This window comes from Trachurus japonicus, chromosome 5, assembly GCF_045865225.1.
Source record: "Trachurus japonicus isolate A0001 chromosome 5, Traja_1.0".
In the NCBI taxonomy this organism is placed as follows: domain Eukaryota; kingdom Metazoa; phylum Chordata; class Actinopteri; order Carangiformes; family Carangidae; genus Trachurus; species Trachurus japonicus.
The window spans coordinates 34,747,518-34,768,332 of record NC_140911.1 but is presented as its reverse complement, the minus strand read 5'-3'; the positions used below and the strand labels follow the sequence as shown (position 1 = coordinate 34,768,332).

Genomic DNA, 20,815 nt, shown 5'->3' with positions numbered 1-20,815 from the left:
CCAACTCTCTCAGTATTGCTAGTTGCTTTCGAAGCAGTGATGCATTTGTGGGAATTTATAAACCACTTAGGAGAGGCTGCAATGGGACTAACCTTTTCAGAGATAAGAGCGCGGCCTACTTTGTGCCCTACTTTATAGGACTCCCTCACTTGCTCATTTTGGTTCTTGTTTACTCTGATCCTGTGAACACTTTGTTTAGACTAGTCTGACTTTTTTTTTTTTTTACTGTAAATGAGAAAAGGCCAGATACAGCATACAGAATCAGCAGCACTTAACCAGCCTCACTCAAACCAGCTTGAAATTCCTCAGTGATGTTTGTGGCTCAGTGTTAGCGATCAGTCTACGCATATTGCTTTTGATTGGCCTCTGCTGTGTGATTTATAGCTACTTTCTTGCTGTAATAATGGCAGTGTGCCGTATGAATGCTTTAACTGTATATTATGCTATGCTTCAGTTTAAGTCGGCGATATTAGACAGTTAGCTCTGGTGTGCTGTGTGAATATTCACCACCGTGTCTGTTTTCAGCATGTTGATGATTTATTGTTTTTAAAGAAAACAGCTGTGGTGACAAATTGCTCCAGTGATGAATGGGTCTAGCTGGGATTTGAGTCCTGTCATGTCCATACTTTTTATGATTCCACCATGTCAGTGACATGTCTTTGTTACAGTATGTGTTTTTATCTCCTTTTTTTCTCTCTTGATCTTAGAAGTCACTAGGCATGCGGCCTTGGAGCCTTTATGATGCAAGCTTTGTAATTTTATGAACAGAATCCCTCTCATAAAAAAAAATCATCATATAATGAAAAATGTCAGAAGAAAAAAAGTGACATTAAAACATTTTGCTTTTGCTGTATAAGTCACATCACATTCACATTAACTGGAAACATGGCTCCACAAAGGTTTTTTTTATTATTTTTTTTATGGATGATCTACTTAAAGAACTTAATGTTCCTTATATGTCACTGGCCATGCATGAATGATTTATTAAATTGAAGGCATCAGTTGGTATTTGTGTTGGCAACTCAGTAACCAGTGGCATTTTAATTTTCAGTAAAATACAACACAGAGGGACATAACAGGATTAGAAAATACATTTAGTGGAATATTTTAGGGATGTACAGTTTTAAAACAGAACAATGTATCGTGTTATTCAGGCATGCACACACAATAAGAGAAAGAGGGAGTTATTAGATTATAACACAACAGTATTAGGGCAAGAAATAAGAAAAGTTCAGTGTAAAACGACATACTGTATGATGAAGAACTCTGGTGTAGCACAACACATCAGTGCAGTATAGTCTCTGTAATATAGGGCCTATACTATAGTACATTATAAATTATAAACATCACTTCAGAATGTCACTTAACTGAGCAGCGACAATCCATTTGGCAAATAAGTGTTGCGTGAACTTCTCCATCCTCACATCATCCTCACATCCCACATGTCATAAATAGAGATCCAAGTGATAGGAGTGAAGATGCATAAATTGGAGTTAAGAAGCAAACCAACAGGTATGAGTCTTAAGATGACACAACAACACATAATCCCCCTCATCTGACTGTGCATCTTCAATTTCCCGATGCCATCTGTCACCAACATCACTTCAGGGCCTGCAGGAGATTAAAAGCACGATTGCTGTTTGGCATTTAAAGTGTGCGAGACAAATACATACACTTACAACTTTTGCCATTTATAAGTATAAATACAAGTATAATTTTAAACAGACTATACGGGGGGAACATACACACTGTGGATTTTTTCATGCATGTATACATCAGATATAAAATCACATGCAGTCTATTATTTTCAAAGGTGTTTAAAGGCATCTGCAAGACGTTCTTCTTAGCACACAGATCTGCATGTTCAATATTTGAATTTGGTGACCTGTAATAGTAATGTGTTTTCATGCTACAATAGAGCTGCTCACTATACTTTGGGTTTGCACTTAATTTGCACAAACAACTTATGTTGAGTTTAAACAGTAATTGATCACAGCTCCAGTTCTAAAGTGGATACAGATGATAAATTGGAAAGTAGAAGATCATGCAAAAGTCAGTATGCAGATGTAACAAAGCAACAAAATCAACCAACATGCAGCTTAAAATCTTGTCTCTTTACCAGTAATAGAAGAGATGACTCAGTTCCAGTCGTGTGTGTGTTTGTCGCGGTCATCCTCTTTCATGAGGAAGATGTTTAACCCAGAACTGTCAAAGTGAATAGAAGAGATTGCCAGTGCTCATCATTAGTCCATCAAACACATTATCAAGAGTGTCACTTCTGAGCATAACTGCTGCCTGTCTGGTTTGGCAGTCCAAATATAGGAAGCTTTCCAAACACATTGATTCAACACAATGCAACTGAGAGGAGACGAAGACATGTGGAGGGATCTGAGGGCTCAGATGCACAAACTAAGTACAGATGGCATCGGAATATGAGTAAAACTTTGTAAACTAAGCATAAAGAGTGTTAAGATTATCATTGAAGCGTGAAAATAATGAAACCCTGAAAAATTTTCAATAAAATCTGTATTAAAATGCGAAGGTTTTCACCTTCAGAGTAAGATTATAATAAAGTGCTGCTCCAACATGCACATTTTTTGTTCTAAGGTACAGAAATATTGCTTGTTTTACTGCCTTTGCTGAAACAAAGATAGAAGGAAACACTTATCCTTTTTAAATCAAACTGGGAGTGGAGGAGCAGAAAGCAGATAGAGAGTGAGAGGAGGTATGGAAGACTGTCTGAGAAAAACAGAGACTGGGCCAAAGTGGCGACGGCCAGGTGTGGTCTCTGACCAGAATAAGCCTATTACACATTCTGGTCAGAGGTAATGACGAGCGGTGTCAAAGAGGCTCCAGCAGAACAGATGGTCTCCAAGCTTGCCCTTGAGTTTTCATGCTGAGTCAGCCAACTGGAACTCCGTGGCATATATTAAAACTGCTCCCAGTTTTACCTTGTCATGTTGCAGACAGGGTCATTATTTGGGCAGTTTTACTTGATGGGTTTATGGAGCCAAAAGTCCTCCTGCATTCAGAGGGTTTAAAAGCTCAGTAATGACATGGCTGGGTTGCTTTTGTTTGTTTCAGGGGCTGTCTGACCCTCCATGACAAAACCAGTCTGTTTTTCCTGGTGCAACAAATAGGCTACTTCATGGCCGTTCTCATTTGTCCATCTGCACATCTTGGCTCCGTGTTATCGCTCTAATCATTCGGCCCGTCCTTCAATCACATAATCTGACTGAGTAACCACCTTCCTCCGGCACACTGAGTGTCTGTCATGGCTGAGAAATGTTCCTCCTAGATACCAATCTATCTGCTGCTCTGGATTCTGATGAGGGTTAAAACATCTCACACTTTCCCTCTGGCAGACTGACTGCCGACCGATCCGTGTGGTCGGTGCCAGTAGACAGACTAATGGTAGGATCACGAAGGAGCACTTCTTCACAGATGACAACTGCGCTATTTATCTTCTGTTGATTTTTTTCTCTGTATTGTCTGTCACAACAAGCTGTGCTCACAGTTAACCAGTCTGGGAAGTAGGAGTAAACTCTAAACTGCTCAAAGTGTCTGGTGTTGGTCGTCCAATTTACGGTTTTATTCTGTGGACTGTTTCTGTGGAGTATTTTCTGCAGAAGAATCTTATTGATGAGGATTTGAAGGTTTCCCTTGGCTTATACACACCTCCAAATTAAAGCACGACTTTTGTTTTTGACTGCCTGCCATGGCTACCAAACTGTAAAAGAAATGTGCTGAAATAATTGGGCAATTTGGCAGAAAAGTGATAAGGAAGAATTTTGATGTTTCATTAGATCAATTAAGCAAAAACCAAAAACAAAAAACAAGTCAAACATTTATTCCAGTTTATAAAAACTGAGAATTTGCTTCTTTTGTATTTTTTCTAGGTCACATCTTTTTCCTGTGTTTTATTGAATGTTTTATATATTTATTAAATTTGTATTACCTTAGTTACTAGCAGCTGACTGTTTTCTGAGTGATCAAATAGAATAGAAAATATAATTTAATCATTCAGAAAAACCAAGACCTCTGAGGTTTTCTGATGGGAGAAGGTGGGTGGGGCTTAAGGCATGGCTGAAAGTGATGATTTCTTTGTTGTGACATCACAAAATTACCAAAGTCAGTGTTAATATAGAACAATGACCTGCTCAAATATTTAAAAAAATCTCACTTTGAACAATATGGGACATATTAAATCATTGTAAAGTGAACATATCTAGGTTTTGGACTGTTGAGTGCAAACCAAGCAGTACGAACGTTCTCCGGAGCAAGAGTGGAATGGAAAGAAGGAGAAGGAAGAAAGGAAACAAGAAATAACTAATGTGCACCAAGATGGGTCCCATCAGCTTGTAAGATTAGTGTGTTATCACACCAGAGATAGAAAAAAAGGGGCTATAGACACGAGAACTAATGATACGGTGGATTCAGATTACAGAGAACGTAGCTTCTAGAGTGTGATTATCTGAAGCATGTTGGTCAGGGATCATCATGTGCTCTGTGAAATGCTGAATCTACATATTTCAGTAATTTTCTGATTAGTCTAACAACTAATGTGGTTATATTAAGGCAAATATAAAAATGATTTTATGAAGTGTTTGTAATTTGCTTTGTGTGAAGCTTGTATAAAAGCAGGCGTCATTAGTACACTGTTGTCAGACTCGAGAGACTATCCCTTCTGAGTTGTGAGACACCACTGTGCCACTAAAATATAGATCAATGAAGTTTAGGAATAGAGGTGTTTCTAAAAATGTTCTGAGGTGATAATTGGGACTTCATGATCTCATGAGTGGTAACACACACAGCAGCTTGTTATTGTATCATGATAATCAAACACTGCCTTGTGTTTCAGATGATGGCAAGCTGTCATTCGAAGAGTTCAATGCTTACTTTGCGGATGGGATCCTGACCACAGAGGAGCTACAGGAGCTTTTCTACTCCATAGATGGCCGACAAAATAAGTAAGTGTTCTTTTTTATGTTGTTGTTTGTGTTTTTTCTGAAATATCTTTAATCCGTCATGGCGCACAATGACTAATATTTTTGCCTTTGTTTTGTTTTTCATTTCTATAAGGGCTAAATTGCTTCACATCAGTTTTTAAACCCATGCTTTTTATCGTTAGAAAGGCGCATAAAAGAGTGTGAACAGCAAGCGTTTTGAGCTTAAAGGCGCCGTTAATGTGTTCCTCTCAAGCAGACTGAATTAATGTTTACCCCCTTCCTTTGTACATAAAGTACTGTGGGCTACACACCAGCCACTTCAAAACCTACTCCTCCAAAATTTCAATAGAAGAAATCAGCCTCGGGGCAGCTGCTGAAATCACTGGTCTACAGAGAAGGTTTAACTCACTCACTGCAGCCTCACAGGAAAAGAGTGTTTCTCCACAACTGTGTTTTTTAAAACGGCTGTCATGGTTCCGTCCTTAAACCAGTTGTCTTTATTATCTTTGGCAGATTTGGGATTTGTATTCATAAAACAGTTTGCAACTTTCTACTGTACTTTCTGCACTTGTTTATGTTGTACCAACACTGAAAGCCAGACTTTAGAATTTAGAAGTCAAACTGTATGCAACAGCTCAGATAATATAGTGAATCCACTGTGACCAGTCTAGCATATCATATACCCATGGCCACACACACCCACACACACACACACACACACACAATGCAGAGATACTCTGGTTTTTAAATTGACTTTGTTTCTTTTCTCTTTTTTTGCACCTAACCAATTAGAGTGAGAATAGTGTTTGGCTGCAGGAACAACTCTGCATTTATTTTCTCATGTGATGCCAGTTCCTCTATCACAGTGTGATAAATTGCTTTTGGACAGGCTCTTAGGCTCGGACTGGCACCCACATGACATGGGAGCCCTCACAGACCTCTCCTAACCACACTCCAAGCCTTGAGGCACTTGGCATGAGCTGAGCTCTGATGTCTAATTAAAGTCCTTTAGTTCTATTAGTTGTATGATAGCAGCGGTGGAAGATGAGCATTTCCAAAAGCTGCAGGTTTTGCTCTTAAATTATTGTTGTGGTTGATGTGTAAAAATTGTGCTATCAAAATGAACACTTGGAAAAAAAACATGGTTTATTGTTGTGAGCTCTTTTAAAAACAAGCAGCTTTGCAGATGATAGTGAAGGCAAGGCAAGGCAAGGCAAGGCAAGGCATCTTTATTTATATAGCGTATTTCATACCAAGCCAACTCAATGTGCATTATACTATACTAACATGCCATTCATGTATTCTGGACCTAAACCATTCAGTGATTTGTAAACCAGTAGCAGAACTTTAAAATCTATTCTGTAGCTGACTGGGAGCCAATGTAAAGACTAGAAGAAAAGAAAACCACCCAAAGGCCATTAGAGCCACAGGCCACGCAATAATTTCTGCTGTGAGTTATATAGAAAAGAATTATTGATTTAGATTTTTCCAGTAGGGTGAGAAAGAACTGCCGCCAGCCCCATTGCATTAACATTCATTCTTCACCAGAAATATTCTTCTTTGCAAGTGCAGAAATTTTCTAAGCAGAACAAATGTGTCAGCTTTTTGATTTGTAAGGTTTTCTGCACTGGAATCTGTGAGCGTTTCTCCCCTCAGCTAATGTTACAACACAGTGCACAGCTCAGAGCCACTGTCAGCATATCTCTGTGGCAGAAATTAAGTACAACACAACTTTGAATTTCTTTAATTAACTTTCTCAACACTTTTCCCATTCCTCTCCTCTTGTGCTCTGCCCTACAGTAATCTGGACACTGACAAGCTATCAGGTTGGTGGGAGAGTGCTCTGGCTGATTAAATGTGTCACAGTGCGTTAACGTCTGCTTTTAGGAATTCACCAACATCAGTGTTTGTTGTCTTTATCTGTGGGTCCATATTTTCAGGTTATTAGCAGCATGGATGACATCAAACCAACACTTGTTTACTTTCTTGCTGACAGGTAGATGAGAAGATTGATATCACTCGCTTATCTGCGTGGCAGAAATCCAGACAGTGGTTGACTTAGCTCAGGATAAAGACTGAAAACAGAGAAGGTGGTTGTTACCTTTGGACAGGTCATCTTAAAGGCCATCTAGCGGTGCAGTTGCATATCGGAATGTATTCTTGATGTTGCATTCACGTGAAATCGGGCAGACGTCGGGCAACAGACGCTGCATGTAACAGGATAAACAAGCCTCTATAAACAATTGGTCCGCCAGTACGAGGCAAAACAATACAGGCGTGACAATACGTTGTCATGGTGATGTTGTATGTCGAGTGAAAGGACATCCGGTTGGTTTGCCGACGGCCGTCTGCGTCTGCCTGACTGCACCTGAATGCAACATCAGTGCCGATCCGTCCTTCCTCAGTGGTGACAGTTTTAACAGGCGCTACCTGGAAAACTTTCTGTGGTTACCTACGGTCACGCTGCCACTCAACGTAAAAAATGGCACTTAAATGGCCCACTTACGTATTTGTAACGACTTGTAACAACTCATTCAACTCAAGGTACGAGAAAGCTTTCATTTGTATGCAGGTGTGATTCGATTTCCGTGAAATACGCATTAATGAAAGCAAAGCCAAATAAGTACATACTGGGGCTTAATGCTGAGCTAAGATAAGTTAAGGTAACCAACTGCTTGTGGTAGCTTCAACTTTTCTGCACAGACATGAGAGTGGTATCCATCTAATTCAACTCATAGATCCAGTTATTCCAGTGAATTTTTTTTAAGATTGTTATTTGAGTTGAAAATGTGCAAGCTGCACCTGCAACACTGTGAAAGTGGAAAAAATAAGTCTGTCAGGATCTATTGACCCATATTTTTTTTGTCACTTTAAAAATGCATAGTGTGTGTCAGATGGCCTAAATAAAGAGAAGAGAAATAGGACAGAGACCTGTAATACCAGTAGCACCCAGAATAAAACTTGCTCTGCATAATTTATTGAATGGGAATAGCATCTTTTTCCATCTGACGTCAAGAGAAGTTGACAGAATGTTCCTCTCGTTTTTGTGTGTCACAGCAATGTAGAAGGTGCTGCAAGTCCATTAACCTTGGATCAAGTTGTTTTCTTTGTGTTATACCTTGAGTGAACTCTTTGGTTGTTGTAACACTAGACCTTTAATTAAAAACTTATTACGATTGGAATATTCTCTGTTCTGTTAGATTTAAAATGATTTCCCTATATGCATTCTCTTACTGTGATTCATTTAAAAAGTGAACTCAATTAGTTTCCATGTTCCCAGTGTTGTGCGCGCCCTCACTTGCAACATGGAATATTAATGTGTAGAAGTTTCTTTATGTCATATGGCTACATCTGGTATCAGATCAATCTTAACAGCTACAGGTGTTACAAAACAAGGTGATGACAATTGATGACTAACATAACACATTCTCAGTTTCTTGACATGGTAACCCGCAAGTGTTGTGACACACAGCCATGTAGAGATTTAATGCTTAGAATTCAACTTGATTATAAAGTTAAACATGGATATTTTTACCCATTACTAAGATATTCATACTGTGGTTGGCTTTTAATTGGAATCTGTCATGGCAACATGTAAAAGTTTGTCTCCGGCTTTTAGAAGCTGAAACGCACTCATGTTGTGGCTGGTCGATGTTGTTTTGATTGTATTGACATTGCAACAGCGCTGACAGCTTTTTTTTCCTATTTCTTGTTAGATTACTTCTCTCAGCACCTTGGGGAGTATCTCAATGTCCTGTCAGCTCTGGAGAGCCTGAATATTGCGATCTTAAAGGCAATGGATAAAACTAAAGAGGTGAGGTTTCTATTTTTGCCTCTGAAGGTGACGTCATGGGCCATTAGGTTTTTCTGTGAATTTGCCTTCATTCAGTATAATAGATCACAAAAACTCAAAAGATGCTGATTGAAAACAACTAGGTGTTAATACGCACCCACACACACACACATACACAATGTCTGTTTGTGCCACAAATATGCTTAGTTTAGTGCTGATTCATGGCTGTGAGAGGAAACACTGGCGTGCACAGATGGAGCCAATGCTGCACCAAGACTCCTGAAACTGATGAGCAAACAAAAGAGGAGGAAAAATACTTCATCCACAGGCCTTTTTTAAACGACTGACCCTTACATCTGACTTTAATGGAATAATCCAAGATTTGGAGAAATGCGCTTAGTCACCCTCTTGCCGTCAGTTACGCTGATGTAGATTAAAGTCTCTTGTCTGCGCTTGAAGCTGCCAAAAGAAGACAGTCGGTCTGGTTTAGCATAAGAGCAGGGCAGGAGTGAATCAGTGATCCCTGCTCTATTTCAAAGCATCAGAATTTGTCTATCAACACCTCTAAGGCACATTTTGTTGACTCACTCCCTGTCTTCAGTATTATGCTAAGATACAGTATGCTAACAAGCTGACTATGGTTGGCTCCTGCTACCATACAGATGTGACAGTCCTCTCATGTGGACTCATTAGACAACTCTTAAAAGAAAAGAAATGACTGCCGTAGAGTGTGAGATATTCATTCATTTAGCTTTCTTTTTAATTTGTGCAAATGTAGCTTAACTTTGGAGAAACCTGTCCACTCTCTAATTTGACCATTTGTGCATTTGAACCGTGTCACCACTGCAGGAAAGTGTATAGTTCCAGTGGGGGTTTTATTTTCTTACATTATCTAATTGCAGTTGAAAATATATTTAAAAAATCTGAGGCTTTTGCGATAATAACCTTGAATCAGACTATATGTGAAATTTAAGAGAAAATTGTGAGAAATTGAGGAGAAAACAGCAAAGCTTGTTAAATGAAAAGAGGTGAGAAGATGTGTCCTGAATAATTATGGTTCCCGTCTTAATTAGTTCACCTTGCTCCTCTGTTCTGGGACTTTAAAGCTGTCGGTGTGGTGAAATCCATAGAGGATTGTACAGTCACTAGTTAGCAGCTGTGGTCTGTCACAGAGTGCCGTGGATTGCTAATCCCATGATGCATTTTCAGTAGAGGCTACTCGTCATTATAAGTTTTGACAAAGAGCCACTGCGCTGTTACTTCATTAGCACGTTGCATGAACATGGCTCCTCAGAGAATGTGTAATCATGCTCTTGTTTGGGGACTCGAGCGGCAATTATGCCTCCTATTAAAACTCTTCCACCTTGGATTTTGGATATGCGTTGCTGAATAATGCATGTGTGCAATTAATTAGACAATTTAACTGCAGCTGTCACAGGTTCCTCAAGTGCCTGTAGTTGTTTTGGAGAAGTTATCACACCATCTCTCTTCAGCATCTGTCGTGTCTCTGAGATGCTCCTCTTTCTCTCCATCTCTCTCCATCTCTCTCTCCCTCTCTCAGGAGTATCAGGGTTCCAGTGTGTTGGGCCAGTTTGTCACCAGGTTCATGCTAAGGGAGACGTCCAGTCAGCTGCTGTCTCTACAGAGGTCACTGCAGTGTGCCATGGAGGCCGTGGAGGAGCAGAGCAGCCCTGCCCCGTGAGAAACCGCAATATGTCACTGTCTGTATTGTGTGTCACTTGTGCAGATTGCCTTGTCACTTTTTACACTGTGCTGTGTCATTGCCATGGGTAACTGCTCAGGAATGGCCCCGCTGGTGTTCTGTTCGGCTGGCACGTCTCCACTGCAATCCTTTTAAGGATCTCTGTCCACATACAGTAGTGTCATGTCCTCATAGAGCAGTGGTGCAGTAAAGACTGTAACCATGAGATTTGTACCTCCAGAACACAGTGTTCGGTTGTTTCAACAAAAACAACAATTTGAGGGACAAACTGTATAATCACCCAAACCCAGCTGTGCCTTAAAGGTATAATGTGTAGGGAATTACCCCCATCTAGCGGTGCGGTTGCATATCGGAACGTATTTTTGATGTTGCATTCACGTGAAATCGGGCAGACGTCAGACAGACAACAGACGCTGCATGTAACAGGATATACATGTAAACAAGTGTTCCGCCAAGCCTCCAACTCCTAGAGAGGGACTCTGGAGACATAGCACTCCTCAGAGAGGTTATAACCTCTTTAACACAACCATGGTTGAAGCGCTTGTCAAGCTACAATCACCTCTACTCCTGGAGAGAAACCATTATCGACAGCAGAGAAATCTTTATAATTACCCCTTTAAACCATCTCGAGTGGTTCATCACAGCTTGCCTTGCAGCAGGAGTTTGAGCACTGCTCATTGTGCTGTTTAGGCACGAGAACTTGTCACACTTTTACAGGCTGAAAAATTGGAGGAAAAGATTAATAAGCAGCAGTGAACCGTGATGTAAAATCAGCTTTTTGGGAGATTTGGTTTAATCTGTGAGAGTTTGAAAGCATTCCTGTAAAGCAGCCTCTGCTTTTAGTTAGAAGAAATTAATCAGTAAAGAAATTCAGCTTTATCTCAATGTATGCCATTCAGCACAAAGCTCTGAATCTGCTGCAACTGGCACTTAATACATTTCTCTTTACATTGTAGTTCATTGAGATCTCAGTTGGGGGGGTCACTTTTTAAATACATTCAGAGAAGAAGCTGCTCTGTGAATCAATCCATCAAGGGGGCGTTGAGTAAGTAGAAATCTATCTCACCCCAGGTCAATATCATGACACGTGGCTTTCAAAGCAATTTCAAATGAACCTTTGGCAGTCAAGGATATACTCTCCCCACTTTTCAAAGATAAGTAATTCGGAAGCCCGACGTGCAGCGGCCGGGGTCGTCTGCTGCACCGCATGTGTCATGGCTCAGCGGAGCTCTCCTCTCTCCCCTCTGGGCGCCACACTGGTATTATCGAAAATAATGGAGCGATTATAGCCAGGGTGAATTATTGAGAGGGAACTTGGGGGAGGCAGGAGGGGGTTAGCAGAGGGAGCAGGAGGATAAGGGTGGCATTGAAAAAGAGAGCAAGTGTACCAAGAAAGATGAACACAAAAAGTAAGTGAATGACAGACAGTCTGGGAGGCTTATGTGCCAATGAGGGGGGGGCATACAGAGGGTCTCGATAAGGATCTTTTTGCCCACAAAGAACTCTTTTGAGACAGCTCAAACAGGTATAGATTTTAGAGAGAGAAAGATTGAGTGTGTGAGCGTTGGGTGGTGCTGAATTACAGACATATTGAGTTGGCAACAAACATCCATTTCTCCCTCCTTTGCTTCCCCACAGTGGATTTATGGCTGTTGCAGTGGCCTTTGGGCTCCAGGCTCTTCTCAGCATGTGAACCTCCTAGCAATGCGCTCCCTCCGCGCTGTCAGCATGACGCTGCACACACACACAAAATAGCATGCACACACAAAGACACAACAAAAGGAGTGAGAGAGAGACACACACTACAAGGACAAACACATGCACTTGGGCATTTAGAAACAGTTAGGCACGCACACGCACACAGGAGAAAATGAAAGTGTGCACATATACACAGTCATATTGTGAGTGTGTGACTCAAGTGTCACACTCTTATAACTTGATGTCCTGCCCTTAAAGGTATAGGAATTCCCCCCATCTAGCGGTGCGGTTGCATATCGGAATGTATTCTTGATGTTGCATTCACGTGAAATCGGGCAGACGTCAGACAGACAACAGACGCTGCATGTAACAGGATAAACAAGCGTCTATGTAAACAAGTGGTCCGCCAGCACGAGGCAAAACAATACAGGCGTGACAATATGTTGTCATGGTGATGTGGTATTGTTTACCTGACCCACGTTTTACCGTCTTGCTCTCGTCGAGTAAAATGACATCCAGTTGGTTTGCCGACGGCCGTCTGCCTGACTGCACCTGAATGCAACATCAGTGCCTCCGTCCTTCCTCACACTACACAGTGGTAGGGCTGTTCGATTCTGCCCAAAAATAAAATCTCAATTTTCTTCTCTGAAAAATCGATTTCCGATTACGATTACGATTTTTTTGTTAAATGACAAACTATTTTGTGTGCTGTTTGTGTCTTTTTAAATGGACCTAATGGACCGTGAGAGCTGTAACTGTGTAGTGGAAAAGGGCCATTGGTCTTTTTGGCAACGAAATCCTCACTGGTCTTAGCAAAATGCCGACATGCTTGTTTACAGTGTGTTGGGAGAGCAGTGGGAGAGCATGATGGGAGGAAGGAGGCAGCAGTCATTACGATAATTCAGCGCAGCCCAGACTCATGAACGGGGGCTTACCGTAATTACCCTAGTTATCAATCAATTAATTTGTTTATTTCGGGCATGTCAATTTAAATCATCATCATCACACTTCATCATCTTCGTTCAAATAATACAATACACATGGCCGAAAGGGAAAGCGGGAGAAGCAAAAGCTTATCTAGTCCCGCCCCCATTACCCACAGAATAAGAATATTTGTCATACATACATATCTTTTTGTTTTTTCTTCTTTTCTTCTTATTTTTTTTTTTTTTTACATTTTGATGTAACATTCTTTTACGTATGACATTTTGACATAACATGTTACGGTAGTAGATAATATACAGATCATAACATAATTTTTTCCATTGTTTTTGCTTTTTTTACATTTTGATATAACATACTTTTACTTATGACATTTGACATGACATGTTGGCAGCAGGTATTATACAGAGCTGAAGTTTAGCTCTAGACAGTACATACAGATTACGTGTGTGTTTGCACATGTGTCCATATTTGTCCGTCATGAGTGAACAACAGTTTCATCTTGTAGCTTGGCATGTCACAAAGTCACAGAATGGTCCAATCGACAGAGAGCAAAGTCCAGTGTACTTATTATTTGTTGGGATGGTGTGGAGTAAGAGCCCTTTTTTGCCATATTCTTTTATTCATCCATCTCCTCTGCAGCCTTTGCCGCGCTTAACTTCGCCATATCCTCCCGAGTTTTGGCCATGTCAGCTCGCAATATTGACACGAATTCACGAACTGCTGTGATGTCAGAGCGCATCCCGACCACAGCACTTCGAGTAGTGGCGTTGTCCGCCCTCGCATTGCTCTGCTCAGAGGCGATCTTCCTCATTTTCCCCGATATTGCATGAAAATACCGCATACCGAACGTGAATATGTACACGTCCTCGACATCCTCCACATCCAGTGCGGCAAGGCAGAGGACTCTCCACTTTTCCCATCCATCCAAGATGTAGCCGGAGATGAAGGTACCGTCCGGGCATCTGGGTTCTCCAGAGCCTGCACGCCTGGTTGAGAACACTCTGTCAATGGCATTCAGTGACCAGCTCAGCAAATCCATCGTGGACCAGTTGACTGAACTCAGCTTATCGATTTACAGGGCTCAGTTGAATTCTTCAGTACTCTGATCTCTCACAGTAATGTTAGAGTAAAAAATCGATTTTTACGATTTCAAAAAATCGATTTTTACAATTCCAAATAATCGCGATTACGTTTTTAAATTGATTAATCGAACAGCCCTAAACAGTGGTGACAGTTTTAACAGGCGCTACCTGGAAAACTTTCTCCCCGAGCCGACAGCTCTGGTGAGTTTCTATGGTTACCTACGGTCACGCTGCCACTGAACGTAAAAAATGGCGATGCAACATGGCCGCCAAGGTTCTGTGCGTTGCCCACTTATGGATCTGTAACGACTTGTAACAACTCATTCTAAGGTACGAGAAAGCTTTCATTTGTATTTGTGTGATTCGACTTCAGTGAAATACGTATTTATGAAAGACATATTTGATTTTTGCTAATAAAAAGCCAAATAAGTTACATACTGGGGCTTTAATGCTCTGCATTTACACATGGCAAACTGCTTTCCTTTCACAACAGAGCTGTGTGTGGTTGTCTCTGTCTGTGTGTGTGCATATTTGAATGTGTAAACAGAGGAAACAGTTCTCTTTAACACCCAGCCTGTGGGTTAATAAGCACTTGTGTGTATGCTGCCCTTCTCTTGACATTGTTTTCACCTCTGTACTGTTTATCTGTGGCTGCTGAGTCTACCATCGACTGCACTCCTCTTGCATCAGATATTAATCTCAGTTTCTGATTTAAATCAATTATTAATGCATCCTTCTTTACCTCATCCCCCCTTTCTCTCTGTCTTTACCTTGCACTTTTTACTCCAGTCCTCTCTCTTTCCTTCCGAGTTGCATTATATGTCCTCTTCTTCATCTCCCATGGGACTATATCTCTCTCTCCCATACCTTCAGTTTCTGTTTTATTATTTCCCCCCACCTGGCTCCTCTGACAGTTGCTGTCTTTTTCTCTGATGTTTGTCTCCCTTGGTCTCCACCGCTGTCATGGCAGGAGAGAGGTAAAGGCACCTGAGCTGACAGCAGTACAGAGGAATGGCAGGCGGTGTGGTAGGAAGATCCATAATAACCTATGCATGTCCCCATCAGACCCCTGCTCTGGCATCCTGACCACAGGTAAGAGGAATACCCAATTATAATTTATAATGCAACTTTTAAACATACGTCATATATTATCATTAATAACAAAACCAACCATCAGTTATTCCTCTGGACTGTAGAACTCCAATCTTTAGTGTTTTAAAAGTAATTCAAGATAAATAAAAGAGCAATGTGTAATATAAAAAATGTTGATGATGGCTGCAGATTTGGGTGCTCCTCTTTAAAACGGTTTGAGTGCATGCGCAAGATTTGCTGCGAGATGTTCGTTCGTCGTTGTAAACCATTGGATGTATGATGTAAACACAGAAGAACATCTCGCAGCAAATCTTGCGCATCTTGCGCACCCCCTGGAAGCTACTACTGTACTAAAACAAGGCTAAAAACAGAGATCAGTTTTTGTTCCAAACAACTTTTTAAGGTGGTGGTTTCAGGTCACACAGTATTCAGTACAGACGAGCAGTATGGAGGTATTTGGATGTTTCATAGTGTGTGTTTTGGACGATTCAAAAGTTAACCCTATCCACCGCCATTATATGAAAAGAACTCCAAAAGCGTTTTGATAACTCCTTGGCATGACAGTGAGTAGAAAATCGGTGAAACTGCAGTTGTTTGAGTCGCGTGCTGAAAAAGTTGAAATCTTGTTATTTTACACATGACTTTAATTGTGTGTTTACTATTGTTACCATGACAACAAAGGTCCGGTAGGCTATGTCTCCTCCTGGTGCACTTCTGCAGGTCATGAGAGGACAGGGACCTGATAATATGTTTTTGCTCTTGTCAGCAAAGTTCTCTCTTTGACCAATCTGTCTGTGGTTCCTCTGGAAGACATAGATTTTAAAGCAGGATTTAAACAGCTCAAGAACATATTCTGTGTTGTGCTTGTGAGTATTTACAGCTGTAGGGCAGTGTATGTATGATTGTCTCAGGGTAAATGCTGCTTAATTAAATCATAATAAAGAAATGTCTCACCCAGTGCAACAATGTGGCTCACACATTAATAATTGTTGGACAAACCTATGGCACAGAGGACTACTGTGTACATCAGGCTGGGGCTGCACAGCAGGACATACTTGTGGTTGGTTTTGATATTTCTTAGAGCATGTGTTTTTTGATTGATTATTGTGATTATGAAATGAATCCGTGAAAAAAAACAAGCGCCTATTTTGTATCGCTATGTACTGTAATATCCTTTGATGTGTAAATACACAGTGCGCAACTGTCAGAGTCTCGCAATGAAGAAACACTTCTCACATTCTGATAATTTGATTGGTTTTACATTCCCACCAAAGCATATCAGTGAGGAGACGTACGCCCTCATCATCAGACATTTTGGGGAATTGTTTTCAGTGGTTTACACATGGATGACTCCCATCACTGTCATTTGTACTGTGCATAATTAGAGCAGACAGTAAGCTCTCCCTGAGGGCTTTTCTCCTCTATTGACATTTACTAGAGAAAATAATTTTATGTTGAGCCTCATTTATTATCTTCTTCACTGGTATTGATGGACTGAACAGCTGATATTGAGCCTGCAATGAAGACACTCAGATTTAAAACCAATCAGATGTTTAATGTCCATGTATATATAGGCCTAACCTGGTTTTATTTTACAAAACTTGTTGCACATTTATATTATTTATCCTTACACACTTTTTTCAGTGACTACATTACATTTTTTCAAAGTGAAAAGAGATATTCCTAGAGAGGGAGCTTTTACACATAATAGTGAATCCACTTCTGCACTGTCCTCTCTATGTTTTGTCCTTTTCAGTTGATGGAAACCATCTGTATGAGGTCTCTGACATCAATCAAATGATATTCTCAGCATCTAACTCCACAGTGTAAAGCAATGCTATAAAATATTCACTGCAGTATGGATGGACTTCTACACTTACTCAAATCAAATGGGTTGTGCAACCCACAAGAGCACAGATGCTCTGAATAGAGAGTCCCCACAGTTCCACTCCCAGTCAAACTCTTTGCCATATGTCTCCCTGTGTACATGTACCCACACTACCCTAATTTTAAAAGAAATATGATTATTGTACACAATGGAGGTTGGCCACACATTTATATTTTTTGGTCATTCCACTGATTTAGTATTGTTCCATATCAGGTGTGAGCCCAGAAGATGGAGAGAACTGGTGCTCCCAAATCAACAGGCTGCAGCAACTTCTGGATAAACTAGAGTGTCAGGTAGGAAAGTTTCCTTTATATTTTGACAGTAACGTACTCAACATTTCAGTAATATGTTGTCTTTCTGTGCCTTGCCTCTATTTACTTTTTTGATTATCCTCTGCCCCCACTGTGTGAGTAGGTGCACAGCGATGCAGCAAGTGAGACACACATCCAATTAAGTTCGAGGACAGAAAACCTCAAAGAACAGTTGTTCTTTGAGGTTTTTTTTCTAGAAACTGTGCACAGCAAAAGCAGACATTGCGATTATGACAAATAATGAGTTAAATGAAAGGTACAGTACCTTAGAAATTAGCATGTTCACAACACATCACTGTCCTGGTTTAGGTTATGGTTCAGAGATGGCTCTTCCTTTGAGCATGAGAAACCTGGTCATTCATGTTCCTGTATACATGTTCATAACAGCATCAGTGTTTTATCTGATCATAACCAAGATACAAGAGCTCACTGATTAGTGCTGTAACAAAGATGTTGAAAAGAAAGCAAAATATAACATGTGAAAGATCAACATGAAGGTTTCACAGTCGACTGAAAGCACATGGCGAAAGATTCAAATCCGCGACCAGAGGCAGAATCTAGTCTCTCAGATCAAAGTCTTTACTGGAGAAAAGGTTCGGTAAACCGGCAGGCAGGCAAAAAATATCAAAAAGCTCTGGCTGAGGTCAAAAACTCAGAAACTGGTCAAACAGTAGGAAATGTCTGGTATACTCTCCCAGCAGGGAACAAAGACAAATTGGTGCAGAGGGAATGGAGCACAGAGACTAGAGAGAGACAACAACACGTTACACAGGATTGGACAGATAATCACAGGAGTGGAAGACACATGGGGACACCAAAATAAAACAGGAAAAGGGGGAAAAACATAAAACACACTCATCAATCTGTTGAGAATATTGAAAAGTAAATAAGTGGGTTTTAGCTGTGGAAAACAACAGATTTCTTCATCAGGCCTGTTTCACATTTGAAATTTATCGTCAAATGTTTACTCAGACAATCACAAAGAATAATACAAGCCCTCACAGTGTAAGAACAATGCTTCTGCAGAACTGTGCATTCATCAAACACAAAGCAAAGTCACCTCTCCTGTCTCATTCGTTATCCAATGACCCGTTCTCATCACCGCTCCTACAAGCCTCTTTCATCACCTCATTTTCCTTCTGCTCCATCTCATTCTTTGTCCCTGTTCTTTTCTTTATTAGCTCCTGTTATTCCCACTTTTTGATGTTCATTTTCCCTCCTTTCAGTCTCTCAAAGCACATTTCTCTCTCCAGTCTTCGGTTTTGTCCACCCAGAGGGAGACTCAAGAGTGGAATATCAAAGCAATTCATAACCTGTAGGATATTCTGAGTGCAATATCCATCCCCACATCATCACACACATCTTGCTCCTTTCCCCAGCTCAAATCTCAAATGCAACCGAATGAGTTTTCTGCCTCAGAGGTTAGGTTCACTGTCTGTATACACACAGATAACCACACAAGAACCATAACCTTTAAGAATGAAAACTCCTTCCATGTTATTACATTTACTTTATTTCATTATCCATAACAACATATTGATAGGCTACATACAGCCCCAGGGTAAGGTTAGAAGAAATAAATGTCGTAGATTATACGATTATATTTCCTACTTGTTTTTCTGTGATTGTACATTTTTTATTTATTCTCAGTAGAGCACTGTTTCAGACTGTTTCATCATCCCGGTTACATGTTTAGCTATAATAAACACAAGGCCCTTTTAAAGACAAATATATTATTAGCAGGATAAATACAGTGGGCATTTTTACACTACAAGTAGTACCAACTATGAGTGGTAATAAGCAAAGGTACAAACATCCTATGGGATTTATTTTACTTTATTTTATTTTACTTGTCTAAACAAATTATACTTCAGATAGCCTACATGTGCTGAATGCATTCTGTATATATAGAATATTTTTCAAATATCCTAGCAGAAAAGTTTTGAAGGCACATGCAGACATTGGTTCAGTGGTTTAATTACAGTACTTTATATCCATACTTCTGGCAGCACTAATTAGCCAAATGCTCAGCAGACCCAGCAGATTTTTCTCATGTGTTTTATTTTTTTTTGTTTTAGAGTCCTAAGCTGGAGCCACTGAAAGAAGACACACTGGCCAGCACGTACAAGTCTGTAAGTCACCACTGAGAGCAGAACACTGGCCGGACTCAATCACTGACAATATTTAAAGCTTGCTCTCTGCAATGATCACCACCATAGAGAATGACCTCCCCTCAGACTGGTTAGACTGGGTATACACTGGCTAGATCTCTAGTTTTATTTAATTTTTTCTTTGGTGGATAAATGGTGAACAGTGTTTTCAGATGTTGTCTTTCTGTCATCCTTATGTCCTTACTCAGCTCAGATCATTTAACATTCATAATGCACATTATCTACATAAAATACCAGGGATTCAGTATCACAATAGTTAATCAAAAATATCACATTACTAGCACAATTTTCCTCTAAGTAAATATCGAAAGGACCCGTGTGTCAGATTTAGAGGCACCTAGTGGTCAGGCTGCAGATTGCCACCAACCAAGGCCTTCAAGCAACATAAAAACATGGCTCTTTCTAGAGCCGAGGATTGGATTTGTCCATTATGTTCAATAGAAACATGATAGTGAGCAGCTTCTCCCCATGTAGGTTTGAAGTATTCATTCTAAGCAAATTAAAATATCATGATTCTTAGTTTCAGGTGATTATGCACTAATGAAAACATAATCATGATTGCAATATTCCCATAAATCCTGCACACCTGTCCTATGATTCTACTCTCCCCAGATATTCTGCTTCATCTGATTCTCTCTGCCTCCAGTATTTAGAGTATGTTCCCAAAGCTGACATGATATTATTTAAAGTCTTTTTCAGCTGCACCAAGCAATCAGTCTCTCTTGAAATTGCATTTTAGACATCCATTTTGTTCACTGTCCTCATTTTAAATGTCAAGCAGTGAGCAGTAAGGGCCAGTTGATGTTTGCTGGCCTCACTTTAAAATGAGAGAGAAGCGGCTAGTTTGGGTCTGAGTTAACATCTTCACAAAAAGAAATTACTGACACTACAGCAGTAAAGTGAAAGTCTGTTTTAACATGTTTCCATATGGGCTGGGTGTGTTTCTTTTAGGCTTTTATAATACCTAGATAGCTACCAATATGAAAACTAATGAATGTAGATTTCCTTGTGAGGAAGAGCTGAGTGACAAAATCCAACAATGCATAATTGTATAATTGAAAAATCTAATAAAGGAGATATATTCATTTCATTTCATAACCTTTATTTAAACTTGGAGATATATTGAGGAGTAACCTCATTTACAATATAGCCAAGATGAAACA

The 20,815-nt window shown here is 40.2% G+C and overlaps 1 protein-coding gene across 1 annotated transcript in view; it reads left to right on the top strand.

Annotated features, from left to right (window-relative positions):
- necab3 (N-terminal EF-hand calcium binding protein 3) overlaps nucleotides 1-20,815 on the top strand; it is a 39,753-nt gene that overhangs the window by 10,486 nt on the left and 8,452 nt on the right. Inside the window, exons 3-9 of the mRNA XM_085777687.1 lie at nucleotides 4,862-4,970; nucleotides 6,750-6,775; nucleotides 8,666-8,763; nucleotides 10,304-10,440; nucleotides 15,161-15,282; nucleotides 17,384-17,463; nucleotides 19,560-19,613. Of these exons, the coding sequence (XP_085633813.1) occupies nucleotides 4,862-4,970; nucleotides 6,750-6,775; nucleotides 8,666-8,763; nucleotides 10,304-10,440; nucleotides 15,161-15,282; nucleotides 17,384-17,463; nucleotides 19,560-19,613 (626 nt within the window). The remainder of the gene's footprint in view (nucleotides 1-4,861; nucleotides 4,971-6,749; nucleotides 6,776-8,665; nucleotides 8,764-10,303; nucleotides 10,441-15,160; nucleotides 15,283-17,383; nucleotides 17,464-19,559; nucleotides 19,614-20,815) is intronic.